At 44.6% G+C, this 27,067-nt stretch overlaps 2 protein-coding genes across 3 annotated transcripts; both read left to right on the top strand.

The window, feature by feature from the left end:
• Positions 1 to 182: 182 nt before the first annotated feature.
• LOC132972985 (mixed lineage kinase domain-like protein) lies at positions 183 to 14,669 on the top strand. Of its 2 annotated transcripts, XM_061036160.1 has the most exons (12): positions 183 to 324; positions 5,412 to 5,865; positions 6,539 to 6,637; positions 7,659 to 7,836; positions 9,052 to 9,108; positions 10,789 to 10,889; positions 10,993 to 11,128; positions 11,222 to 11,306; positions 11,422 to 11,564; positions 12,122 to 12,171; positions 12,952 to 13,092; positions 13,958 to 14,669. In XM_061036160.1, exons 2-12 carry the CDS (start codon positions 5,418 to 5,420, stop codon positions 14,005 to 14,007), a joined length of 1,488 nt encoding a protein of 495 aa, XP_060892143.1. In that variant the 5' UTR covers positions 183 to 324; positions 5,412 to 5,417; the 3' UTR covers positions 14,008 to 14,669. The 2 variants fall into 2 exon arrangements, with proteins under 2 accessions (XP_060892143.1, XP_060892144.1); XM_061036161.1 differs by lacking the exon at positions 9,052 to 9,108 and having other exon boundaries at positions 184 to 324.
• A 1,209-nt stretch (positions 14,670 to 15,878) lies between these two features.
• On the top strand, positions 15,879 to 26,730 carry rfwd3 (ring finger and WD repeat domain 3). Its single transcript, XM_061036159.1, has 13 exons — positions 15,879 to 16,087; positions 17,475 to 17,755; positions 17,842 to 18,110; positions 19,173 to 19,228; positions 19,436 to 19,636; positions 19,724 to 19,815; positions 20,522 to 20,636; positions 21,506 to 21,737; positions 21,841 to 21,991; positions 22,603 to 22,779; positions 23,228 to 23,442; positions 24,308 to 24,522; positions 24,961 to 26,730. The coding sequence occupies exons 2-13, from the start codon at positions 17,475 to 17,477 to the stop codon at positions 25,102 to 25,104; spliced, it is 2,148 nt and encodes a 715-aa protein (XP_060892142.1). The 5' UTR covers positions 15,879 to 16,087; the 3' UTR covers positions 25,105 to 26,730.
• The last annotated feature ends 337 nt before the right edge of the window (positions 26,731 to 27,067 follow it).

Below are 27,067 nucleotides of genomic sequence, written 5' to 3'. Positions count from 1 at the left end.
AACCCTGTTTGTGTCAGGAAGCTGCTGTGCTGTTGCTCCTCCGCCCGCCTGAGGTGACACTTCTCGTTCAAGGTGAAAAGTAATAAATCAAGGTGTGTCACAAGACACAGAGAGAGAGAGAAAGAGAGAGAGAGAGAGAGAGAGAGAGAGAGAGAGAGACGGGGGAGGACTCTACTTCAGACTGTGGAAGAGGAAGAGGAAGTGTTGAGCAGCAGAGAGAGGAGCGGGAGGCTAAGAGAGAGAGGTCTGTTTCATTTTCACACAGCTGAAAACACACAACGTTCACCTGAGCTGAGACGAGAGCTCTCATCGAGGTCAATAAAGGTAAATCATCTTTATGATTTCTTTCATCATCTGCTGACTGAGAAGCTTCTAATGTGTCCTGGTGTTAGACGTGAACAGGTGATCAGAAGTGCAAACTGACTGCTAACTTCTCAAAGCTTCATTGTTCTGTTGGTTTGCATTTGGTTTTTTAAAGAGAAAGATTTCACAGAGACCCACCCTGAAGTGTGTGAATGTTTGTGTGTGTGTGTGTGTGTGTGTGTGTGTGCTTGTGTGTGCTTGTGTGTGTGTGTGTGACAAAGGTGAAAATTGGCAAACACACAAAGATAAGTTATTCCCTCCAGGGCGTCAGAGTGAGAAAATACACCTCAGGAATGATAACCCCACCTTGAATATCAGAGAGGAGGCTCCTCCTTACCTGCACAGCCTCAATCCAGATTTAATGTTTTGGGTGTTTTGTGCCTATATTGGAGAGACAGAGCAGTGGATAGAGTAGGGAATGACATGTAGGAAAGGAGCCACAGGTCGGATTCAAACCTGGGTCGCCCGCCTGGAGGACTACAACCTCCAGACATTGGGGTGCGTGCACTAACCACTTCGCCACCAGCGCCCCAAGCCTCAATTAAGACAAGTTTTCACCTGCCAAAGTTCAAGAAGCTCAGGATTTAATACCTGATTAAATTCTTTACAAAAGAAGCAACATAAATTAGGGTTTTTTGGGTTAAGAAAAGTTGATTTCTTGATTAAAATGTGTTTGTTTTTTTAGCAAAAGTAAAAGCAAGGCAAGTGAAAAAGTCTCAAATGTTCTTCTTAAATCAATCAATATAAACAGCACTGCAGAAGACAGAGACAACAACAGAACATGCATTGTTATTGTTGTTTACAGTCCATTTTATACAAATTACAACATCATCAAAATTGTAAAAATAAAGAAAGAAAAGCAGCAATGGTAATGCAGTATCTTTGAGTAGTCAGTAAGCACTGTTATCTTTTTAACTGGACTGGAAAGAGCACACGACACCACGCTGTTCATCTCCCTGCTCACATCAAATTTAGAACTCTGCTGCTCGCTTACAAAACAGCGACAACAACGGCTCCTCCTTACCTACACTCTCTCATTCAGGTCTGTACTCCCTCCCGCCCACTACAGCTCACTGTTTCAGACAACGGATAGTGTCTTAACACTTTCTATTCATTTCCTATGGAGAGCCAGAGAGGCAGTGGCACAGGGCATATTGGGATTGTTGCAACGAGTTTCCGGAGGGGCTCCACCGGACATGAATAGACCAGAGTTCTTTTCACACAAATGATTCCATGGTCCGCCCGGACTCAACACGCATTTATCAAATCAGGTTCATTCATTGAGGCTACGTCAGCTATTCCGTAACCTACAGTGAAAAACTTGGCTATCAATGTTGGCTAGAGAGGTCCAGGAGACAATCGGAACAAGCCCACTTTTCAGTGGACATACGTCCATCAAGCGGGGAGTTGAGTGCTCCGACTCGATCCCTAGTGTCCTCGCCTGAAGCAGTGGAGCCTTAAGGTCAGTCTCTAACTAGACTCTTATCCTCTGTGCCCCCCCCCCCCCCCCCCCCCCCCCCCCCCCCCACAATTTTTACAGCAGAAATACACTTATAAGGATTTGGACGTGGATCGTCCATCCTGTCTCTATGACAACAGTCTGTTGACGACCCCTCTATTTCAGCCCTGTTCAGAACAGGCTCTTTCTGTGTCTGAACCTTTAAATGTAAATGAGCTGTGTCTGACCACGCCCCCTCTCTGGAAGGGCTTGGGTGTCTCTGGCTTTCTCGCTCCATGTCCTATTGTTTACGGTGAGAAGGCAGACTCAGAGGGCAGAACAAACACCTAGCTGTGGGAGTGTCACCCACCTGGGGGAGGGGTTACTGCCCTTTGTGATGTCATGAAGGGAAAATCTCCAAACGACCTGTTTGAGCACACATTTTCTGAAAAGTGGAGTAGGCAAAAGACAGAGAGGAGGGACTTTTCTCATCATTGGGGGGTTTGTAGACAGAGTAGAGACACATATTAGTGTTTTACAGTGTTATTACCTGAACTTTTAAAGATTGTTTTGTGTTTAAGTATTTTGATTTAATTTAAACCCCGGAGCAGAGGCTGGCACGAGGAGGTGGATGTAAAAAAACGGTTTATTAAAGAAAAAGAGGATAAAACGAGCGGGCAGTGAAGGCTTGGAGCAGCTTGGTCGGTAGAATAACCCGGAGCATGAAAAAACTCAGACAGACACCGAGACTGGTGAAGCAGTGAGGCACACAGGAATACCTCAGCACAGGTACGAACAAAACAAAAAAGCCACAAATCACTGCAAAATCGGCACTGGGTGTCGATACGAGAAACACAAAGAGAGCACGCAGAGCTCTACTGAACAAGATGGAGAAGTGGAGTGAAGGCTTTTATTGTCAGTTGAATGGAGCCAGGTGAGCCTCGCCTGCTGCCTCGGGGAGAAGCAAGCCAAACCCTCTGCCACAAACACAAAAGAAAGGGGAAGGGGAGAAGGAGGAAGAACACCAAACAAAACCAACACAGTATCATCACATTAAGCTTTTGAAAGAGCAGACAAGTTTACCTGAAGATGTTTCACCTGGTCTCAGACGTCCAGAGGAAGGCCCTCTCAGATTCCATCGTTTTAAATGAGTTATTTTTACTAGTTTTGAAACAACCCTAAGAACATCTCTTTTAATTTGCATATGTTATAAAATGATATTTGGAAAAGGTCACGTGGGTAAACATTCAAAACACTTCACCTCTTCAGATTCGAGTTTCTTCCAGGTGAACAAAGACTGATTCCATCCTCATATTATCAATCAATCAATCAATCAATTTTTATTTGTATAGCGTCAACTCATAACAAGTGTTATCTCGAGACACTTTACAAAAAGCAGGTAAAATACCTTACTCTTTGTCTGTTAACATTACAAAAGAGCAGGTAAAAAGACCTTACTTATTGTTATGTTACAAAGATCCGGCTATAACATAGATCCACCTTAGATGCAGAGAGCACGGGAGAGTTTGTCTGCTGATGTAAACATAAAGTCTGACGGGATAATGCTTACAACTTGTGTGAGATTATCTTCAGAGTTTCACCTTCTGTCGTACGTTGTGTTGTGTGGATCAAACAGCAGGTCTGGTTCAGCCTCAGAGCGTTGGACGCTAACTCAGCGATATGCTACACCGTCTTAATGTCAGTGTGAATTATTGATGGAGCGTCTCCTCGTCTACCTGAAAGCCTCGGCTCAGCGTTGCACGCCTTCCTGATTGGATTTGTACAGACGGTCTCATGGGAAATCTTCTCAGCTCGAATTTATTGATTTCATGCCAGCACGGTTCGACACAGAATCTGATACTTAAAGGGAACTTCCTGGTATTTCACATCGTTTGACGCTGTTTGAACCCAGCAGCTGTCGCCTCATGAGAAAGAGGGTTCCAGTGTCAAAGGGGCGTGTCCAGACTTTTTATGACTGGGGTGGCCCAGCTGAGACACTGACTTATGCGGGGATGGCCTTCAGTGTAATGTGTGAACAAACAAACACAATATACACACACATAAATATCCATGATTCACCCTTTCTAATATCACAGTTTGGGATTTTTGGAGTGGCCAATCAGATTTCTAGGGGGGGCCAATGCATGATCCCTCTGGCCACGCCCCCTGCAGTGTTACCAGAGTAAAAAGGACTTCCGGCCAAGACTTCCTTTCCTGTGCGTTTGATTGCTTACATACCGACTAAAATGTATTTACAGATTCTATATTGAAATGTAGAAGCAGGCTTTGGGGTTTGCAGGGGAAACAGTCTTTATGCATGTCTCTATGACAACGCAGCTGCAATCTGTGAAAATCTGACAATGATTTATTATGGAAACTGAGACAGACTGTGGATTATTTTAGGATTTATTCGACCGTCTTGTCACCATATGTTGTGGTGCTATTTTTTACAGATTATTTTAAAAGGAAACCGGGGCTAGACAGATTTGTGTCGGGATTATACACCTCGTTGTAGCACCGTGCTTGAGTCTTGCTTATATCCTGTTAGAAGTTACAGCCTACAGATTCCTTTGCATTGTGATGCCCTTCTCAGGCTAGAAAGAAGACATTACCTTCTCTGGTAAAGGTCAGGCGTCTACATTATTTCATCCTCAGCCAATCATATTTCCTTTTCAGCTTTCACCATTCACTTGGCTCCTCTCGAAAAATAAAGCTCTGCTGCTATGAGAGTCTGACACATACTGTTACATCTAAACAGACCTAAAGGAAGAGTTACTAACAAGAGACATTTAATTAATTTTGTTCCAAAGCCAATCAGCGTTTAAACACTAAATGGACTTGAGCTTGTATATTTCTTTTCTGGTCTTCAAAGAGCTTTTACATTGCAGGTCACACCTACCGCGGGAGTTATTTGGCATTAAGTGTCTTGCTCAAGGACACAACCTAAGTGTTGCTGCAGGAGCTGGGGATCGAACCCCTGACCTTCCTGTTGAAAGACGATCGACTCTACCACTGAGCCACAGCTGTCCACCAGCTGTTTAGGTTTCCCAGCTTCCTTGAATGCGTCAGAAACGATCCATCTGACCCCCATTCAGCATAAAACATTTGAAGAAGTAGTTTTCTGCTCCTCATGAGGACAGACCTGTTAAAGGTTGCCTTTTTACTTTTTGTAAATCTGCATCGTGATGTTGTTATTTCAGCAAAAGTAAGACCTGTTAGGCTGAATCATGAATATCAAGCATGTTGGATATTTCTGATTCTAGATTGGGCTGCATCCACAATAGCCAATGCGAGCGAGCAGACTGGGTAGCTTCACTAACTGGATGTTGACACAACACACCTGAGGATTAATTGGACCAATAATTAGTTGCGACAAGCCTTGAATCAGGCCACGCCCCCCGATCGTCTGGTATGAAGCCAGCCTTAGAAGGTGAAATGAAGCAGGGGGAGATTTTTAGTTAGCATGTACAGGAGGGAATCAGAGATGTACTGTATGTGAAGTTCCCCTGGCTGCAGCCTGCTGTGGTTCATCAACTGTAGCTGACTTTAATTTGCAATGTGCTCTGTTATTTGGTTCTGATGTTTGACAACCTCCTCCCTGTCTCTCCAGCTCATCATGGATTTTGTAGATCCCATCCTGTCCCTGGCCTCAGAGATCTACAAGCTGGTGGATAACGTGAAGGCCAACAAAAAGCGTTGCCGCCGTGTTTCTAAGCGAGTCCGAGCCCTGGAGGATCTGGTGAAGTCCATCAAACAGAGAGACAAGGGACAAACCTCGGCCGACGTGGAGAAAGCTCTCAAAGAGCTCTGCATCACTCTGACATCAGCCCAGGAGCTCATCAGGAAATACACGGTGGCCAGCTGGATCGACCGCGTCGTACACTCGGGCAGCCACGGAGATGAGTTCAACAGCGTGAACGAACGGCTCAATGATGCCTTCCAGATCCTGTTTGGGGCTCAACAGGTGGAGCAGGGGAACATCCTGTACCAGGTGTTTGAACTGAGCTCCAGGGAGAAACAAGACGAGGTGGACGGGAGGGAGGACGACACAGAGCTCAAGAAATGTGAGAAAACTGATTTTGACTTGTTCTGTACGTGGCTAAATCTTAGTTTCAAATTTAGTAATACATTTTAAAAGCATTTTAATAACAAAAATTAACCATCAGAAATCTAAGCCTGCTGTTTGGTAAATTACTTTGATTATTAAATAACTTCCTTCAGCAAATTAGTTGTCTTAAATACAGAAGAAGTTATCGCAACTGTTAACCTGCTTTCTTTCGTTTGACCAGCAGGGGGCGATTACCTATTTAAGTAAATAAATAATAAAAGTCTAATTCTAATTAGTCTACCCATGAATCAATCTTCTTCTCAGGTAATTTATGACCTCAGTTAAGGCCTGTGTCCAAGAGATTTTTGCACTGGCAGCGCCCCTTTTCAACACAAAACCAGTATAGTTCAGTGCTCACCGTCCTGAGCGCTAAAACGCTCTCGGCCCTCGGCTGTCACTGCGCTCACAGCTGAAGGCCCTGTGTTCACAGATGCTGGAAGCGCTGAAGACCTCCGTTTCAGAGCGCTTCTCACCCAATCTTCACCTATTAGAGTGGGTGTGTACGAACACAAAACAAGAGTCCTTCATTCCTTGAAACTTTTGTTCTGATTTGAACAGGAGAAGAAACCATCCGTTTCTGCATATAAACAAACCTGACTCTGACATCTTGTGTGCTTTGTTGTCTCCAGTGCTCGAGGACTACATGAAGGACCAGAAAGAGAACATCGATAAGATGCTGAAAGAATTTGAACAAGTCAAAATCAACGTGGAAAAAGTTGTGGAGATGTGTAAGTACCCATCGATATCGATAGTTTTCAAGGGCTGAATTAACTCAATCAGTAACATGGGACAGTGCATCAGGATGAAGCAGAAAAAAGTTGCTGATATATTTACCTAATGGGGACTAGTCTTTATGTCACTTTGTAAAGCATGTTGAGAAATGGTCCAGATGCTGATCACACACACAGTGAGTCTGTTCACTTTGTTTGACGTTTTTTCGTTCTCTGTTTTGTATTGTTACAACCCCGGGATAAAAAAGTCCTTACTGTAGCGTTAAAGGAAGAATGTTTGACATGTTCCACATAAATATATCAGAAATCCAGTTTATCCTGTATAAATGTATCTCTGAGTCATGACTGTCTACAATGAGTGAGAAGCTCGAGTCCCGCTGGCTGTGTTGTTGTCAGCGCCGTGTTTACATGGACGGGACGGCCGGCTCCTCCCCTTGAGTATAAAAGCTGTTTTAGTCAAGGACTAGAGAGAAGAAGAACATACTCACTGATTATTTGGATGTTAGTAAGAGTTTTTAGATCACAGTCATTCTGTGTAAATTTACATGCAATGTGAAGCTACGAGCTAACTAAATAGCGTTAACATTAGTCCGCTGCTTGCCCTTAATGGTGCTTAATTATGGTGCGTTCTAATTCATAACTCCTCGGTGAGAACGTGAGTGGAGAGGGGTTGGAGGTGTGTCACTGGAGGAGAGCGGAGACTTCAGTATGGAGGAGGTGTGGCCAACAGAAGTTTGTTTTGGTTTCATGATGGTTCTCAAGGACGACATCTACTGGATCAAAAAGTCTCACATTCTTCATTTAAGCATACAGATGTTAGCTAACAAGAAAAGTGTTGATGTGTGCTCTTGTTTTTGCTGCCCCCATGTGGCCAAAAATCAATTTCAGGAAGTTTGAGAAGTAAAAAACCTCTCATTTTGAATAACGGTTTGTCAAACATTTGGTCTATATCCTTAAATTGTCACTCATTAGCCAAACCAAAGAATAACTTGTGACTGTGTGTGTATGTTTTTTACAGTGAACAAACCCAGCGCCACTGATGAAGTCATCCGAATGATCAAACCGGAAGAGATAAAGTATGAATATCCCAAAAAGCCCTTCATGAAGACGTCAACCTCGGAGGTGTACAGAGGAGAGTACCACGGCTTCAAGGTGGCCATCAAGAGATACACTGAACCTTTGAACACCAGCCCCAGGTCTGTGGCACATTAAAGATAAATACCGGGTTTAAATACACGTCAGCCCTTTTTCATTTGTTTTCTTACCATCGTTTCTGCATGCACAAGTCTTGATGTGCTACTAAAAGGAGCCCTGTCAGGGAGAGGGATCCTGTCTCTGTTGCTCTTCTGAGGTTTCTTAATTTCTCCTGTTAGATTTCATCTTTGGGGAAAGATGTCTTGTAAGTGTGTCTTAAGATAGAGGGTGCATGTTGCATGCTGTAAAAGTTGGTGAACTCTAAATATTTTTGTTAATTAAAAAAATGGATTTGGGCTGAACTAAACATCTGAACAAAAAAACAAACCAATTCAGCATGAGAACGTTTATTGTCAGGTGCCTGTATGCTTCATCAGAACTGCTTCTTGGATGCTGGAATACCTTCAGAAACAACCCTCCAATCACACCTGCCTGATGGGAAAGCTCTGAGGGGAAAATAATGGTGCATTCCATTTGATCTCGGGAGTCGGAAATTCCGAGTTGCCGGTCTGATACGGGATCAGGAACGACCTCCTGGAGTAAGAATTCTGACTTGGAAACTCGGGAGAACCTTCAGTAGCCTGAGTTAAAATCCAACATGGCTGCTACGTGCATCGACAGTAACGTTTAATCTGTAATTATCGTGTTTAGAGCTTAGTCCTTTTTTTGAGTAATTAAATCAATCACACTGAAAGTTTAGTGCAAGTTCTATCTGTGGACATGTTGTCATGTTATTTTCGTGCAGAAGCCCGAGACCAGAGTGCTCCAAGACCAAGACAAGACAGAGTAAACATGATTTAGATTTCGAGGCCGAGACCTTCAAAAAGTGGACTCGAGACCGACCTTGAGACCAACATTTATTTTGAGTACTACAACACTATTGCCTGGTATTAGCTTACCAAACAATGGTACTCCTGGAGGCGTCCATGATGCTTGCGAGTTCCCAGCTCGAGGATCTGAGTTCGGAGGTAGATGGAACGCACCATAATGACGAGAACCAGCCCTCCCAGAGAACCATTTAAAAACATTATACAAGTCTGTAAATCGTAAATCCATTTGGAGGTGTAAATCTATTTGGAGGTGACCTCCATGACTGTCAGTACTGCTGGTTGCAACTTTGATGAGCTGAGCATGGAAGTCCTTATTCCTCTAAGAAGTTCTGGTGGAGCATAGCGTGTGATAGCAGCTTGTGCCCATCAATGTTTGTAACTTTCCAGAACCGACAACACAACAGTCACCGATTCTTCATGCAGCAATGTGTCCGCTCTGCAGAGGTGAGAAACTCAGTGGGGTTAAGTCAATTAAATGAGCTCCATCTTTACAGCTGCAACATGAACACATTAGTGCATCAATAATTACAATCCAACAGTAAACATCATTTTGAAATGGGCCAACATGAACAGACTGAGTATACCTTGGCTAAAGTAAAATTTGAAATTCCAGACTTTTATTTCAGTATTTCTACACCGCCTTATTGTTACTTTTACTTAGATTCAATAAATACATACTAGAATACAAAACAGACACAGCTGATTTTTGTAATTTTGACTCAAATCTGGAGTCCCCTGGAGTGGGACACGGCTTGCCATCTACCCTAGTTCGTGGCAGGAGGAGAAAAGGTCAACAGGGCTTACAGCGATGTCCAGATTCTATTTTTTAAGCTCTTTGGTTGCCTTCCTGCTGGACCTCGCCATTTAACCAGACAGCTCCAGAAAGTCTCCTAAACCAAAGCAGCCGGTTTGCCAGCCCAAGCTTCTACCTCAGCAACCGGTGTGCCAGCCAAAGCCTGCCAGCTTTCTAGAGCCTCAGCCACCCTGTGCCCCAGTCCCAGCAGAGCGCCATCTGTTTCCTTCTCGGCAGAGCTCCGTCTTCACCCTGGTTCTTTTGAGTGCCTCCAGCCCCCTATTCCTGCTGAGCACCTCCGGCCCCCTGTTGCAGAGTGGGGCCGATTGACTCATAGTTCCAGTGGTTCCCGGTTGGAGTTCCCCCAGACTACTTTGTCCCCTGCCCACTCCTGCTTCTCTGTGGGAGGCCCTGCCTACTTATGTGTCCCCGTCAGAGGCCTTGCCCACTCCTGTGTCCCATTCTGAGGCCCCGACATTCCTGTGGCTACCTACCTGTGTTCCTGGCTCTTCCATGTAATTCCCCTGAGTGTTTAATCAGTTCTATAGTTTCCTCTACACTTTTTGTTTGAACTCTGTGACTCAGAAGTCCAATAGTCAGAAGTTAAGCTTGGCTGCTGGATTTAATTTTTGGGGTATTATCTTCTTCACTAGCTCCATGTGCCATCTAGTGACCTGTTTGAGTATCACACTAACATTGTAACAACTAAAAACACTGGTCTCTTTTAATCACAAAGATATTTTTAAAGCATTGAACTGTATTTTAGTCATATCATGAACTTTGTCCCAGTGACTATTTAATATTCATTTTCAGCTTTACACATTATGCATTTTTATGAATTATGTACACATTTTTAACCCTTTACATGCGCATGGAAACGTACTGATACTGACAGCTGAGGCGAGCAGTAGAGAGCACGAAGAAGCACATCGACTCACCCTGACCTCACACAGACTGGTTACAGCATGCTGCAGGACGATGTCTGGACAAAGTCAGGGTGGACAGATGAGGATGTTTTGCAGCCTTCCTGAATAAGGATGGTTGGTTTTCAGGGGTTGCAGAACGTGTGTGAAGAGGGCTCAAGAAGCAAAACTCTTCCACTTCCTGTCCCAATGGGAGGTATATGGTGAAAATGGATGTTTAAGTGAAGCAGCATCAGCCATAGAACGTCTTTTTTCTATACATCAAGTGATAATAACCTGGAATCTGAGCTCAGTAATTGCGTTGCACAAACCCTTCTATGTAGTATGTATTATACAGTATGTAATTACTGTATGTGCTGTAAACAGTTTAACATTCATTACCAAAGATGACATCTTCTCCCTCTCCAGTGAGGTGCGGTCTGTTTTTGATAAGGAGGTTGAAACCATGAGGCGGTTTGAGTCCCCTAACATCCTGCGAATGTTTGGTATCTGCGACCAGGACAAGGACGGTGAGTGAACTGTGTTCAAATCACCCAACATCTGGCTCATGGTATTTAAAAAAAAAAAAAAAAAAAATCATAATTAAGGAGTGATTTTGTGACATTGTGGCAGGGCCAGAGCCTCAGTTCCTCATCATCATGGAGTACTGTGAGAAGGGGAGTCTCCGGCAGGTCCTGGACTCCCCCTGCAAACTGTCCTGGACAAAGAAAGCTCGCATGTGTCTGGACGCAGCACAAGGACTCTACAGGTCAGTCTGTTATTAAAGATCCCATGTTCATGCATGAGTTAGCCTTTTACAGTATTATTTATGATGCAGGAAACTATTGTTGTTGTTTTTCAGACTGCACCAGACAGAAAAAAAATCAAAGGTTCACGGATGCATCAACAGCAGCAAGTTCCTCGTGGCTGAAGGCTACATGGTCAAGGTATACTGAGCGCAGTGCATGCTGGGAATACTGATCGGAAGGAGGGATTTAAGGGTTTTGGGGGGAAGCGATTGAAGTCTTGATGTTGTAGTCGTTGTTGTGTTTTTTTTCCCAGCTGGGAGGTTTTGAGCTGACAAAAACTGAGACGTCTCTGAAGAAAGCATCAAAGGACAAAGAGATCCGTTCGGTGTGTTACTCGTCTCCTGAGACGCTCGACAACATCAACCACCTCTACAGCAAAGAGTGTGAGATGTACAGGTCGGGAAGCAGCCTCTGGTCACCCAACACACCTCCTTATTCATTGATACTTTATTTTAGCAGAGAGAACCTGCTGAGAACAAGGTTTACAGGAGTGCAAGTCCTCAGTTGGAAATGTTATAAAACATTTGGGTACCTTTGAAGGTAGACTCCATTCTTTATTCATATGTTTTGGGATCTAAACAGCTGTTAAAGGAAGAGCAACATTTGACCCATAAATATATCATAAATCAAGTCTATCCTATGGACATGTCTCGACTGTCTACAATGAGTGAGAAGCTCGAGTCCCGCTGGCTGTGTTGTTGTCAGAGCCGTGTTTACATGGATGGGACGGCCGGCTCCTCCCCTTGTGTATAAAAGCTGTTTTCGTCAAGAACTAGAGAGAAGAATAAGAAGTGTTTTTTAATAGATATAATAATAGCTGTGATGGTGGGATCATGCACAATGAAGCTCAAAACATCAAACAAGGCAACTAAAGGGTTAACACATTTCTAAAGGACATGAAATTTAAGAAAATATTTAAAAAATGTCCTTTCTATTTTGTCGTTGTCTTTCAGTTTTGGAATCGTCCTGTGGGAGGTGGCAACCCGCAAGAGACCTTTTGATGGTATGTATCATCTATGTATCTTTTATGGTCATTCCTTTAATTTAAATGGTAAATGGACTTGTTTAGTGCTTTTCTAGTCTTCTGACTACTCAAAGCGAAACAGAAACTTCACACACATGTTTTGGGGAGCTCTGACATTTATTTACACTAGTTGAAGAGGAGGAGTATAAGTGACCTTTAAATATGCAAATTAAGGTAAGAGGACTATGTTCAGACCTTTTTTTTGTATTTGTCCAAAAGTATGATATCTTTGAAGTTCTGCCGCCTGCAGATCGTGTCTTGTACCCAAATCCTCTCTGCTCCGTGTCTGATCGGGAAATAAACTATAATCTAAAATAAAGAAACATGCAGTTTAAAGTAACGGAGCAGTGTTGGACATACAGCGGACCTTGTCAACAGACTGTTGTCATGGAGACAGGATGGACGTGCAGCACTTACTCCTCAGCACACAAATGCTTCATGCAAGCACTCCAGAGCGCACAGCCAACGCTTTTCTGCCCGGAAAAAACGTTAGGTGGACACAAGGGGCCTTAAGCTAGGGCTACTTTACTTACTGGTTGGATACAAATCTGAAAATAAGGAACCTCTGGTAGATTGAAAGTTATATCATTAACTTAACCTCAGAAACAGGAACACAAATCTAGATTTCACTTTTGGTGGCCTTAAGAGGGAGAAGAGAGAACTGAGAATGGTGTTAATGTGTGTGACTTTTCATGTATGAATGTTTGATGTGTGTATTTCTTTACATTTGTTTGATATGTTTTCCCATTTCTCTTCCAGGTTGGTTGAGTAAGGACATATATCAGAAAGTGTGCAAAGACAAGTTTGTGGAGCCGCTCCCTGACGACTGTCCTGAACCTCTGGGAAATCTGATCGACGCATGTCGGGCCTACGACAGCTTCCAGAGACCGTCTGCTGGAGGTAAAAAACACACAACCACTGAGATATCATAACTAATATAAACTCTTTGGTTTCTCCTAAGAGAAATTTGATTAATTCAGAACAAAACAGCTTTTTGAGCAAATCCTTATAAGTGTATTTCTGCTGTAAAAATTGGGGGGGGGGGCACAGAGGAGAAGAGTCTAGTTAGAGACTGACCTTAAGGCTCCACTTCTTCAGGCGAGGACACTAGGGATCGAGTTGATGGACGTATGTCCACTGAAAAGTGTGCTTGTTCCGATTGTCTCCTGGACCTCTCTAGCCAACATTGATAGCCAAGTTTTTCACTGTAGGTTACGGAATAGCTGACGTAGCCTCAATGAATGAACCTGATTTGATAAATGCGTGTTGAGTCCGGGCGGACCATGGAATCATTTGTGTGAAAAGAACTCTGGTCTATTCATGTCCGGTGGAGCCCCTCCGGAAACTCGTTGCAACAATCCCAATATGCCCTGTGCCACTGCCTCTCTGGCTCTCCATAGGAAATGAATAGAAAGTGTTAAGACGCTATCCGTTGTCTGAAACAGTGAGCTGTAGTGGGCGGGAGGGAGTACAGACCTGAATGAGAGAGTGTAGGTAAGGAGGAGCTATTGTTGTCGCTGTTTTGTAAGCGAGCAGCAGAGTTCTAAATTTGATGTGAGCAGGGAGATGAACAGCGTGGTGTCGTGTGCTCTTTCCAGTCCAGTTAAAAAGATAACAGTGCTTACTGACTACTCAAAGATACTGCATTACCATTGCTGCTTTTCTTTCTTTCTTTTTACAATTTTGATGATGTTGTAATATGTAGAAAACGGACTGTAAACAATAATAACAATGCATGTTCTGTTGTTGTCTCTGTCTCCTGCAGTGCTGGTGGATAAACTACGCTGCGTGGTGGCGCAGTTAGAGGATCAGTAAAACTGTCAGTGAGCGATACTCAGGATCTGTGATCGTCCTCAGGAGGAGTCATCGAGTCATCACACTGTGTCTGTTATGTGCTGAAGATCGCACAAGAAGAGTTTACACGGCACTGAAGGCCAGATAAGATTGTGTTTATGGTTACTTATAGTTCCTCAATCCAAGGATTAATCTCAAATATGCAACAGTTTTTACATGTTGATCAAAACTAACGCAAAGGAAAAGATCTGGATGTGCTTTGGGAGATTGCTTCAGCCTGCAGCATCAAACAGGCTGTAATGAAATGAATCTGTATGAAGTACCGTACTGTTCTGTACTTTACCGGCCTACATTCCCCCGTTTACAGCCAATTCAACAAAATAGAGGCTAGGTTTACAAATATCAGAATACCTCCTTAATGCTTGGAAGGATGAGTGAAGTAGACTAGATGTCACTATCTTAGATGTCACTGATGTTACAGCCAATGCACTTTTTAAAGCATATTCTGCAGGCTGTTGTGTCAAATACCATCATTAAATGTCATGTAAAGTCACGTTTGATGTTTGTTTTTAGCCTTTTTGTATACCATGTTGACATTTTCAGCCTGTGTGTTGTATTATCACTGATGATGTTTACATGGAAAAATATGCAGGACAAAAATAATAAACATGCCTTTACATTTATTCTTCCTTTACTGAAAATCACAAGACAGGAATCCTTTTCAACATTTAAAAAATATTGATTCAACGTTGTCTTCTGCTTGAGAACTTTCCAAGTGTTTATGGTCCTTTTTTTTTACCACAACATTTTTATTCTGGCTTTAACTGTCTACAGAACAATTAATTGACATTTTCTGATGATATAAGGATAAAAGAAGGCAAAGCAGGATAAAAACATGTCGATGAAATATGGCAGATAAGACAAGGACTTTCTTTTATTTGATCGTGTAGAAATGCACCTGGTGTAAAAGTGGCATATGGTATGCCACTTGGGGAACAGTGAAGTGCAGCGTGACTTCACAGCTTGTGCCATGGCTGATGGCATGCCGCCAGGGGGCCAACTCCATGTACCACCCATGTACCACTCATCTGTCATACCAGTACTGCTCCCCTTCTACCACCTTGCTGCATATGTAAATTAAAACTGTGTCCTGCTTACCTCTTACTGCCCTTAATGTTGTCTTTACTGGCAAGTGAGTGCAGCATAGAGATGACATCATTAAATATTAATTAACATTTGTATGGAAAGAAATTATGAGGGCACTACAAATAGGCTTACTTGTGTATTATGGCCAAACAGGAAAGATGAAAAGCATGGCAGGACATATTTCAACCTAGCCTTAATATGAGATGAGATGAGATGAGATGAGATGAGATTCAACTTTATTGTCATTACACATATACAAGTATAGAGTAACGAAATAAGGTTTGGCATCTCACCAGAAGTGCAAATAAGCAGAAAGTGCAATAATCTGTGCTATGTACAAGTAATTACAAAATTTACAGATGTAGACTAAAAAAAAGTGAATTATTGGGTATATATGGATTAATTGGATGCTATAAATATAAATAAATGCTATAAATATAAGTATATTCTTCAGATTATAATATACAGATTAAGGTGCAGTGAGCATACTATACTAGTTTACAGATAATATACAGAATATGGACATATTTTACAGGTCGATAACTTATTGAGGGAGGAGATAGAATGATGTATGAATCCTGTATGAATCCTGAGGACTCTTAAAATGACCACTTTTGTCTTTTGCTTTACTCAGTTCATCATGCAAGATCTCATAGTAGCAGACATTCCCCTTAGGTTAATGTTGATTCAAGACTTTAGGCTGCATGTGATCCATCTTCTCAACAAACGATCTTCGGCTGTGACGTCAGGGCAGGATGGGGGCGGGGCAGAGTGAACTGGCGCCGGGAGATTCGAGCCTCGACCCTGATCCGGACTGCTTTAACACTCTTCTGTGAGCCCTGGAAGTAACCCGCACACCTACCACAACCGGAGCCGTTTCACGTGCATGTTTGTAGCCATGGCGTTACCTCGTTTGATCTTCCAGAGCGGGATCACCTGTCGTTAAACCGTTCAGGTAGGATTTCTCAACCGCGCGCTGCTTGTTGCTGCAGGGCAGAGCTAAGCTAGCTGTGCTAACGAGCTAACCAAGATGGCTCATTTACGGCATTTAATTACAACCCTGGATAATATCAGCGTGAGCTCAACACGTCTGACCTTGTATTAATCAGTAATTTAACCCATTAAACTGAATGTGAGTCGCTGAAACCGGCTACTTTTAGCTGAAGAGTCGGTGGTTACCAGGGGATCAAATCATAACATGTTTGATATTTATATATTTATGTTGGTCTGTACCGTTTTTAACACACTGAAAAGCTTAAATAGCGGTCATTGAAGTTTGAATTCATTTCATGCAGCTAGATTACAGACGGCTCTGTTGTTGCCTGTAGGCCTCGTTTACCTCCTCGGTCTCGAGTTCGGTTCTTATCCGATGAACGCGCCAACTGGCTCCGGGGTAAGTGACGGGTCATTCAGACTCAGTGGCGACTCCACAGTCTGTTGGGGCCCTTCCACCAGCGTTAAGAAGTGCAATGACAGTGAATGCAGTCAGATGGGGCCCCCTTAGGAAGGTTTCCTACTGTCACTGCGAAATTCGCACATTTGTGTTGGTTCAAAGTTTTTCAGCCCTCTGGGGCCCCAAACATTTGCGTGCCTTGCCTGTTGACAAGCAGCGACCCTGGGCAGATTCACCCATAACAACCAGGTGATTAAATAGCAGCATGGGTAAAGTTTTAATATGCTAAGACAATAATAACAACCTTCAAAAACACAAAACACACACACAATGAAATACATAATTCTTAAATAAGTAGGCGCCTAACATGATGGTGTAACGTGTGTGTGTGTGTGTGTGTGTGTGTCCTCTTTTTTTAATGTACCTCTTATACTTTTTAACTTTTTTGTAGAGCTGACTCTGAAGTAAATCCACAACAATTCCAATGTACCTGTGCAAACATTTAGTCTAATGCAACATAATATGAAAATGTATGCTTTGGGGTCATTATTTGCTGTTTTTTATTTTTGTCAAAATGTGGTTTCAACTGATGCCCAAGAGTTTTGCCAAAATATATTTTTTTAAAGGCAAACTAGCAACTAGATACTGTCAGGCTTACAAGAACAAAACTGAGGTGGGGGGACTTTTGTATAAAAATGTACAAAAATGTAGCCTGTTTTATACAACTGTGTCGAATCCACGACCTAGGTTCTAGTAGCCCCTCAAAAATGTAACTAGGCCTAGAAATGACGCAGACTGTAAGCCCTGTGATTGGTCTGCTGGGTTGAATCCTCTACAAGCATATTGTGTGCACGCTGGTGTGAGATAAATGGCTGCAGAAGACTAACCAATTAGTCAAATCTACTTGCCGACATCAAACAAAGTGTAACTCATTTTCTCTGCTGTACAGATGGAGGCCATGGAGGTAGACTTCCCCGTGGAGCTGCAGGGAGGAGGTGGTCAGCAGCCAGTTGTTGCAGCAGCTGTGGACGCCAACGTGCCTTACGTCATCACAGACTCTGGCAGCAGTACAGAGGTGGACGAGGATGACGATGAAGACGGCGAAGGAGGACCGCCTGCAGGTGCTCCGCCCCGGCTTCCAGCCACCTGGGCGTTTAGTCAGAGAGCGGTGGGCGGAGCTGCAGCCACATCTTCAGCAGCTCGGGGCGTGCCTATACGGAGGAGGCTCAGGTACTTAAAACATATCTTTTGTTTGGTTGTGTTTTATCAGGAAGGTAACTCACTACCTGCGATGTTAAAGCTGTCTGCTCCTTCAGGCAGGGCCTCAGGGTGCACTACCCGAGCCAGACTGCAGCGCCCTCCAGAGGCTTCCCCGACTTCCTGCTCCGAGTGCCTGCTGCCACTGTGGCAGAACCGGAGTCTGGCAGCACCACCGAGGTCAGCGAGTCTGACGAGGAAGAGGGGGCCGAGCGGGGTGAAGCAGGAGCGCCTGCTGCTGCAGAGCCTGTAAACCCGGTGCCACCTGCTAGTCCTCGCCTCAGTGCCTCCGCCCACAACACGCAACCACAGGAGGCTTCTACAAACAGTGAGTCTGAAAAAACTGCCAAACCGAGCTACTCCTTTGAGATGCTATCCGTTCATTGTGCTTATTAACATCCTGGTTGTAGAGCCGGGGGAGCAGGCTCATTTACTGGGGCTAAAGCCGGGGCTAGTGGCAGACGGCTGCGTCGCAGTTTTTAACATTTGACCAACATCGAAGGCCAAAATATAAAAAATTAATTTATCTGATAATGGTGTCTTTGAAAACACTGAAGGAGATATTTTTCAGGTCACCATGGTTGCAGCTTGTCAATCATAGTTAGCCCCGCTGTTACGAGGGCTTCACAACCCCACAGCTAAATGCTATCCTTGCGCCTAACGCTAAGGCCAGTGAGCCCGTAACTTAATGCCTCTCCCTTCGTGTTGCATAAACGTGAAGGTGTATCCTGCCTTACTTGTGTGTGCAACTGTCCTGTTGGTTTGAGGACTGCGTGTGGGTGGCTCACCCCAAAGATCCTCGTACGTGCCGCGACCAGCACACTCGGACAGCCCGATCCACGGAGTCACTTGGGTACGATTTCCTCCGCCAGCCAGTTTAGTTCATGTGCAAAAAGAACCCGTGAAGTGTTGAAACAAAAACAACCGTTACTTCAGATTCAGTCTCTCAGGTGTCTTGCGTCCTCGCGTCTCCCTCGTGGCGTCTCTTCCACTCAAAACCAATTCCCGCCGGCTCCTCCGCAGGTGCTGCTAATGAAGGTTACAGAGCCACCACACCCCCCCTCAGGTGTGTCATCAGTACTGACCCTGCTTCTCCTCCTACCAACCACACCTACCGCTAAAGACCCTGAAGTGAATCCTCCTAACGTATTATCATAACACCCGCCCTTAAACTAACCCCTCGTTTCTGGTCTCCTCTTCTCTAAATGGGACCATTTACTAACTGAGCATCGACTTGAAACTAGAGATTGAAACTCATTAAAATGAGATGTAGGACCATTTAATAAAAGACTTCTACACAGACAGACTACTGGAGTTTCCCCCTGCTGGTCATCGAAGAGAATGCAGATTTTGACATTTCCACATTGATGTGTTTCTTTCGTCTGTTCAGACTCGGGTCCAGCTACAGCGACTGAGAGAACAGAAGCTCCAAATCAGAACGTCCAGGTAACATCCAGACCTTTTCCTCACTCCTCTAACTTTACAGTTTAACCAATGAGCATCAAGACAGAAGAGAGTCACAAAAAAAAGTTTTTTGTGTGTTGTTAAAGTCTTTACAGCTAACGGTTTTATTTTCACTCACTTTGTTTGAAACCTGTGATTTCTGTTATTCATCTTTTTTAAATGACGCTCTCTCATCATGTTCATCTCTAGCCGGTCTCTGCGGCGTCGGCGTCTGTCCAGCCGCCCCAAACCGAGGAGATGGGCGAGGGTGACACCTGCTCCATCTGCTTTGAGGCGTGGACGACGGCGGGTGATCACAGACTGTCCGCTCTGCGCTGTGGACACGTCTTCGGCTTCACCTGCATCCAGCGCTGGCTGAAGGCTCAGGGCCCGGCCGGGAAATGTCCCCAGGTCAGTGAAGACACATAGAGGTGAATTAATCTGGATTACTGGTGTCATTTCCTGCATCTTACCTCTGTTTCTCTTGTTTGTCTTCAGTGCAACAAGAAAGCGAAGCGATCAGACATCTTCCTGTTGTACACGCCGAAGCTGAGAGCGCTCGACAACTCTGAGCAGGAGAGCTTAAAGAAGTGAGTGATCTCCTCCTCCACACAGCAAAGACTCCAAAACAAGCAAATCAAAAGCGTTCTTCAGGGCTTGATTAAATAGTAATAGGTTGGCTGATATTTCCTGCCGAAATTTCCTGCATGATAGGACCGGGGAGACAGATTAAACAGACACGCCTGCTGTTGCCATGGTGATTTTGGATGCTGTCTATCAGTTTGTACAGGTACTGTACATTCTGGGGGAAAAAGTCCCTAAGTTGGGGAATCGGATCCTGGCTCTGCTCTCACTGTGCGAGTGCGTGCAGTCGTACATACAAAATATCAAACATGCCAGAAAATTGCCCGATCCGCCGTCATGTCTCAGTTTTCACTGCACGACTGACAACGCGTGATCCGGCTGCAAATCAGTCGTATGTCTCAATCTGCCTGAAGTCTTACAGTGTACGTATAGCCTCACCGGTAAGGTCGAGGAGTTTACATTTTCAGTTGTGGCATTGTACCTGGAGCAACAGAACCCAAAGTGACCTTTAGGAGTTTATCGTTCAGGAGGTAATTATTCCCAGATGTTTCCTCATCTCCAAACAAACACACCTGATTATGATAAAGTAGTTCCACATTTAAATAAGAGTTTATGCCACAGCGGGTCACATCGAGCATTGAATGTTTGTTCTCCCAGTAATATGGTGATCATAGATGCTTATAATACCTTATTGTGTGTGTGTGTGTGCAGGTCCCTGGAGCAGGAGCAGTCTCTGAGGAGAAAAGCTGAACTGGAGTCGGCTCAGTACAAACTGAAACTTCAGGTCGTCACCAACCAATACGGACAAGCCCAACAAGAGCTGCAGGTACAAGAAACGACTTCATCAGACTTCAGGAAACGTTTTGTTTAATGGTCTTAAAAGTCCGGGTCATAGCTCTTTTTTTTCTTCTTTTTTTTTAAATGGATCCCAGGGGTCTTAAAGAGGACATATGATCCCCCTTCTCCACCTTATCAAACAGTCCCCTGTGGTCTACAAGAAACATCTGTGCTGTGCTTTGTTCAAAATATAACATGAATCAAGCACCAGAGGAGGTTTGTGACCCTGTATAAACCAGCTCTCTCAGAACGCTCCGTTTTGGTGTGTGTCTCTTTAAATGCAATGAGCCCCCCCCCTGAGTTTTCCCCATAGACATCACTCCTTTTTTTTTTTTTTGAGAATAAAAATGGCGGACCTGCTCAAAAGTTTTGTTCTAGGCTGGGGATGGAGTCCATGGGTGGAGATACCAGGGGAGGGGAGGGGATTTTTTCCCCCCAGAATCCCACTGTGACATCACAAGGAGAGAATATTTTCACATTTTGTGGGTCGGTAGACACTCAGGTTACCCAAATATATGTTCAAAAACACTGTAGAAGTGTCCCCTTTAAACGTCTTAAAAGTCTAAAATTTTGTATTTTCAAATTCAGGCCTTTAAAGTCTTGAATGTGGTTTAAATCTTATTTATACATCCATCCATTCTCTCTCTCTCTCTCTCTCTCACTCACTCACTCACTCACTCACTCACTCACTCACACACACACCGCCGATCAGCATCACAGATAAACGCTAGCTAGCAGCTAAATCATCACAAATATTCCCTGTCAGCTGGAGGTCTGCAGATATTTCTTTGACATGCTTTTATATTCAGAGAATTAAACAGAGGTTAAATTGTCCCTCCTCTCTCGCCGTCTGTGCAGGAGCTGAGGGCTCTGATGGCTAAGGCCGGTAGGAGCTCCCTTGCCTCCTCGGCGTCGTCCTCGCTCCTCCTTACTCAGTCCCAGCTGGCGGATGGCCTCAGGACGGGTCAGTACAGCTTCTCCAAGGCGGTGCTGGTGTCTCAGTCTGGAGGATCCAGAGTTTTATCGTACTGTGAACCTCTGAGCTGCCTGCTCGCCTCGCAGCTCTCCCAGCACGCCACGCTGATGCCCGGTGAGACCCCGCCCTTCTTCACTTTGTTTTTCAGCAGCTGGGAGTGAAGGGAAAAGTTCTCTCTCTGTCTCTGCTCACTGTCTGTCCATGTCTCCTCCTCCAGGTTACGGAGTGAAGAAGGTGAGCGTGGTGAACATGAAGGCGAGTCAGTACGTCCCCATCCACAGCAAACAGATCCGAGGTCTGTCCTTCAACAGGCAGAACGACAGTCTGCTGCTGTCTGCTGCTCTGGACAACACCATCAAACTGACCAGGTGAACTCACACACCTGTACCCTGGAACACATACACACGTTTAATAGAAAGGTACAAATCATCAGTTTACAACAACTCAGACTCTGAGAGAGACACAGAGTTGATCAAATATGTTTTCATGTGATCTGTTGTCTGACTCTCTCTCTGTGTGTGTGTGTGTGTGTGTGTGTGTGTGTGTGTGTGTGTGTGTGTGTGTGTGTGTGTGTGTGTGTGTGTGTGTGTGTGTGTGTGTGTGTGTGTGTGTGTGTGTGTGTGTGTGTGTGTGTGTGTGTGTGTGTGTGTGTGTGTGTGTGTGTGTGTGTGTGTGTGTGTGTGTGTGTGTGTGTGTGTGTGTGTGTGTGTGTGTGTGTGTGTGTGTGTGTGTGTGTGTGTGTGTGTGTGTGTGTGTGTGTGTGTGTGTGTGTGTGTGTGTGTGTGTGTGTGTGTGTGTGTGTGTGTGTGTGTGTGTGTGTGTGTGTGTGTGTGTGTGTGTGTGTGTGTGTGTGTGTGTGTGTGTGTGTGTGTGTGTGTGTGTGTGTGTGTGTGTGTGTGTGTGTGTGTGTGTGTGTGTGTGTGTGTGTGTGTGTGTGTGTGTGTGTGTGTGTGTGTGTGTGTGTGTGTGTGTGTTGCAGTCTGCTGACCAACACGGTGGTTCAGACCTACAACGCGGGTAAACCTGTGTGGAGCTGCTGCTGGTGTTTGGACAACAGTAACTATGTCTACGCAGGTCTGATCAACGGCTCCGTGCTCGTCTACGACACCAGAGACACCAGCACACACGTGCAGGAGCTGCAGCCACTGCGCTCAAGGTAACACAGACCGTTTCAGAAATACCTTTGTTCCCTTGTCCATCAAAGCCCTCAACAGTACCTAAGCTGTAATGTGTGTGCATGTATGAGGTGCTGTGAGTGTGTGTGTGAAGATGTGTAGATGTACCTGCACTGTTAGTACTTTTCATAACTATTACATATTTATGGTTTTAGTAATTCACTTGTATGGCATTTTATGATTATTTAACTGACATGTTTTACCAACAAATGAATGTATTTTGTTATTTTTTGCTACTGCATCAGAGCTCTGTGAAGTCCAAGACAAATTTCCCACTGGGACAATAAAGTTAATCTTAATCTTAACACACGTAGCAACATGTAGCAAAGGGCTGAGGTCAGCACCGAACCCTTGGTCGCCGTGAAGATATCAGGAAACCACCTCTCTCTCCCTTCAGTCTCTAACCCGTTGAACTCCTGATGTTTCCAGGTGTCCGGTTGCGTCTCTGAGCTACGTCCCGCGGGCCGCCTCCAGCTCGTTCCCCTGTGGCGGGCTGATTGCCGGCTCTCTGGAGGGCGCGTGTTTCTGGGAGCAGGTCAATGAGACCACGTACAGGCCGCACATCCTGCCGCTGGAGAACTCTGGCTGCATCGACATCCAGGTGGAGACGGAGAGCAGACACTGTCTGGTCACCTACAGGCCAGGTGAGACAACCGACTCTGCTCCGCATGACAACATGGTGACAGCATGGTGGTAACGTGGTGGTGATTGTTTTCCTGCACAGACTTCAACAAAAGCCTCAGTGATAGAAATACTCACACCAACCATCACGCTGAGACGTGTGTGTAGCACGCCAACTGCTGAGTCATCATCTGTGTGGAGTGAAGAACAGTGCTAACTCACTCTGTGAACACCATGCAGCGTGTTTCTCAGGTGTTTCCTCTCAAACATCAGTCAGTACATTTAAGATGTAAAAAGGATGGATTTATATTGTAAGTCCGACGAAAACTGGATATCCAAATACATGTCAGTGTTTCCCACAGGATGACGCTGTACCTGTGCAGTGGAAGGGCGGGGCGATTTAGCTGCGTTTGTGGAGGCTTACTGATGATGATGGGTATCTACCTAAACTAAGTGTGCAGGACAGGATGGAAAATATGATTACAAAGGCATAAGACGCTTCAGTTTTTGCATGTGGTGTCTCACCTCAGTCCGTGGGTTTATGGGAGGGATGTACCTGCAAAACGCTCGAGCTCATTGCCAAGATATTTGCCAATATTAAGACGTGTCACCTCCTCAGCTCTGTCTGTTTAGATATCTCTATGAGAGGCCGGTGTGCTGACCTGTGAATTTCAACTACAGCTCCTCTCTCTTTCTTTTACTCAGCAGCTTTCGGTTAAAAACATGAACGAGTAATTTTTTTGTTTTCTTAAGTTTTAAACATTTGAGTACTATCGAATGTAATAATACCAGAGACTGTTTTGTTTTGAAACCTGTTGTATGGGAAAGGACGTTTTGAATACCAGACATCCTCAGTGTGATCTGTGACGCGTGTGTCCTCTCCTGCAGGACGCTCCAATCCGTCTCTGCGCTGCGTCCTGATGGCTCTGAACCGGACGCCTCAGCAGGACTCCAGTCAGCTGCCCAGCTGCTCCTGCTCTCCGGTGCAGACGTTCAGCGCTGGACCGTCCTGCAAACTGCTCACCAAGAACGCCGTTTTCAAGAGTCCAGACGGAAGTGGCACCCTGGTCTGTGCTGGGGACGAAGCCTCCAACTCCACCATCGTAAGTCCTGCTTGTGTGTTTGCTGTTATTTAAAGGTGGAGTCAGCAGAAATGTTCACTGCAGTTTGTAAACACAACATTTTCAAACCGGGCCCCTCCTCATCCTGGGCTTATCGCCCCCTGCAGGTCACACTCACTGCAGGTTTTTAAAAAAAAATTCAGGCGCCCAAAGCAGCCTTTTTATTTTTATGTAAATATATTTTATTCACGTTTCGTTTTGGCCTTTATCTCATTTGAAAGAGCGTGAAGAAGTTTTAAAAAAGGTCTCTTCCTGTCCTCCAAATCTTGCTTTTTTCCCGGTCTCTCTTTCTAATCTTGCATGTGTTGTTCTTCTTTTTCTCTCCCTTCTCATGTCGTCTCTTCCTCCTCCTCTCCTCCTTCCACTCCTCCCTGTCGTCCTCCTCCTCCTCTTCCTCCTCCTCCTCTTCCTCCTCCTCAGGTGTGGGACGCAGGAAGCGGCTCCATGCTGCAGAAGCTCCCCGCCGACCTGCCGGTGTTGGACATCAGTCCGTTCTCGGTGAACGGCGAGCACTACCTGGCCTCGCTCACGGAGAAGATGCTGAAGCTCTACAAGTGGGAGTGAAGGAGAAGGACTCATCTCTCTCTCATCTTCAAACCAGAGACTCGGAACAAAAACATGGCTCCGCGGTCTGAGAGCACGAGGAGAGGAAAGAGGGTCGGTGTGGAGCCGAGGGAAATCAAATGCTGCTCAACTTTTATTGCATCAGAAACGCAAAAAAGCAAAAACTGATGAAGAAGAGTGACGCTTGAAGAACAACTTCTGTTTTTTTATACTGATTTTTGAGGCCTTTATCGGATAGGACGTCTGAAGAGAGACAGGAAGTGTTAGGAGGAGAGAGTGAGGAACGACATGCAGCTAAGGGCTGAGGTCGGATTCTAACCTTCCGTCCGCTGTGACGAGGACTACAGCCTCCGTACACAGGACATAACCACTAAGCCATCCGGTGCCCCAGTTGTGGTTTTGTGAACAGAGACATGAGCTGGCGTTCAGCACATCGGTCCCCTCCAGTCATACGATTGTCATAATGTAAGCCTCGCAACATTTCAGAAAGGTTTCTCTACATAGAAAGACGTTTTGTTCAAGAGATTTTATTCAAACAGAAACTGCAGTCACGTCTCTGTTCAAAGCCAACAGACTCCATTGACTAAAACGGCAGCACACGAGATGTTTGTTGACCTCTACCTCCGTCAGTGAGCTCGCTCATTTATCGTCTGTTACACAAATGTTTTTAATGGATCTGAACGAGGTATTTAAAAAGGTGTAAATCAGACGATGACACAAACAAACTAAGCAGTTGAGTTAGGCCCGTGTCCACCTGGCGTTTCTTTCTGAGCGCCAGTGTCTTCTTTCAATGGTTCCATTGAGTAGAGAGCGTTTGCAGTGGCTGTTGTCGACAGACTGTTGTCATGGAGACAGGACGCAGGTGCAGCACTTTTATTCTCAGCGCACAAACGCTTCATGTAAGAGCTCCTGAGCGCACAGCCAGCGCTTATCTTCCCCAGAAAAAATGGCTAGGTGGTAAAAGTAAAATACTATAAAACCTCAAATAAAAGCTCATCATGATTTAAGGCGCAGTCGCTTTTTTGATAAATAAATTCAGCTCTCGGTTAGAGGTCACGGTGCAGTGAAGGTTTTTTAATTTTCAGATCAAAAACATCAAAAAGGATATTTCTCTCCGTCTCTCTCCCCCTCACCGTGCATCAGGTTATGATGAAGGGGCTGTGATACAAAGAAGATTTAAATATTCTTTCTGGTGTAAGTAGTCTTCCCCGTCTTTGCCCTGCACCCGTATTGTTTGAAGGCGCGTCTTGTTTTGACGACTAAATGAAAGGCCGGCTCCTCTTTTCATAGACTGAAGGAAATAAAAGCCGGCGCTGTTAACTGGAGTTTGACGGTAACCGTTTCTATCACTGGAGTTTGTTGGCTTTGAGATCCATGTTTTATGCTTTGGTTATTCTTCTGAACGTGTCTTTGTTTTAATTCATATAATTTTAACCTCTCCTCCCTCTGAACCCTGAAACATTAAGTGCCAAAAGAAACCGTTCTGTACTGACTGTATATTTCACTCTCCTTGTTCTCGTTCTCAAGGAAGTTGTATATATGTGTATATTTGCTACCAGCTGTTTGTGTACGACCTCAAAGTTAATAAAAATTATGTTATTTTTACCTAAACGCTTCTCGAGTGGACTCCTCGTTGTTGTCGTTCTCTTTGGAATAATCTGCTTCAAGTTTTAAGATCTGATGGGGAGAGATTTTTGTTCAGTCTGTCCTTTTTTGAGCTCATCAGTTTCCATCAAGGTGTCGGGAAAGTGTTCAGAACAGGTTATGGTATATTTTTCAGAACAGGTATGCATATTTTTGGGGGCTTGACACGGGGAAAATGTAGCACAACACCAGAGCTGTGATTAAATTCTCTTCTGGGTCTGCTTACACTTAATTTATATAATTTACAGAATGTGTTGGAACCAGACATCAGATAATAAAACGCCACAGAGACTCAATTTGGGCTCGATTTTGATTGTAT

This window comes from Labrus mixtus, chromosome 4 (genome assembly GCF_963584025.1).
Source record: "Labrus mixtus chromosome 4, fLabMix1.1, whole genome shotgun sequence".
Classification (NCBI taxonomy): domain Eukaryota; kingdom Metazoa; phylum Chordata; class Actinopteri; order Labriformes; family Labridae; genus Labrus; species Labrus mixtus.
Note: the sequence above shows the minus strand (reverse complement) of the source record. Positions and strands in the feature narration are given on the sequence as shown.

Coding starts and splice junctions, on each gene's coding strand:
- LOC132972985 (XM_061036160.1), top strand. CDS start 5,418: ATGGATTTTGTAGATCCCATCCTGTCCCTGGCCTCAGAGATCTACAAG. Junction 6,638..7,658: donor GGAAAAAGTTGTGGAGATGT/GTAAGTACCCAT, acceptor TGTTTTTTACAG/TGAACAAACCCAGCGCCACT. Junction 11,129..11,221: donor GCAGCACAAGGACTCTACAG/GTCAGTCTGTTA, acceptor GTTGTTTTTCAG/ACTGCACCAGACAGAAAAAA.
- rfwd3 (XM_061036159.1), top strand. CDS start 17,475: ATGGAGGCCATGGAGGTAGACTTCCCCGTGGAGCTGCAGGGAGGAGGT. Junction 17,756..17,841: donor CCTATACGGAGGAGGCTCAG/GTACTTAAAACA, acceptor CTGCTCCTTCAG/GCAGGGCCTCAGGGTGCACT. Junction 20,637..21,505: donor AAGCCCAACAAGAGCTGCAG/GTACAAGAAACG, acceptor CCGTCTGTGCAG/GAGCTGAGGGCTCTGATGGC.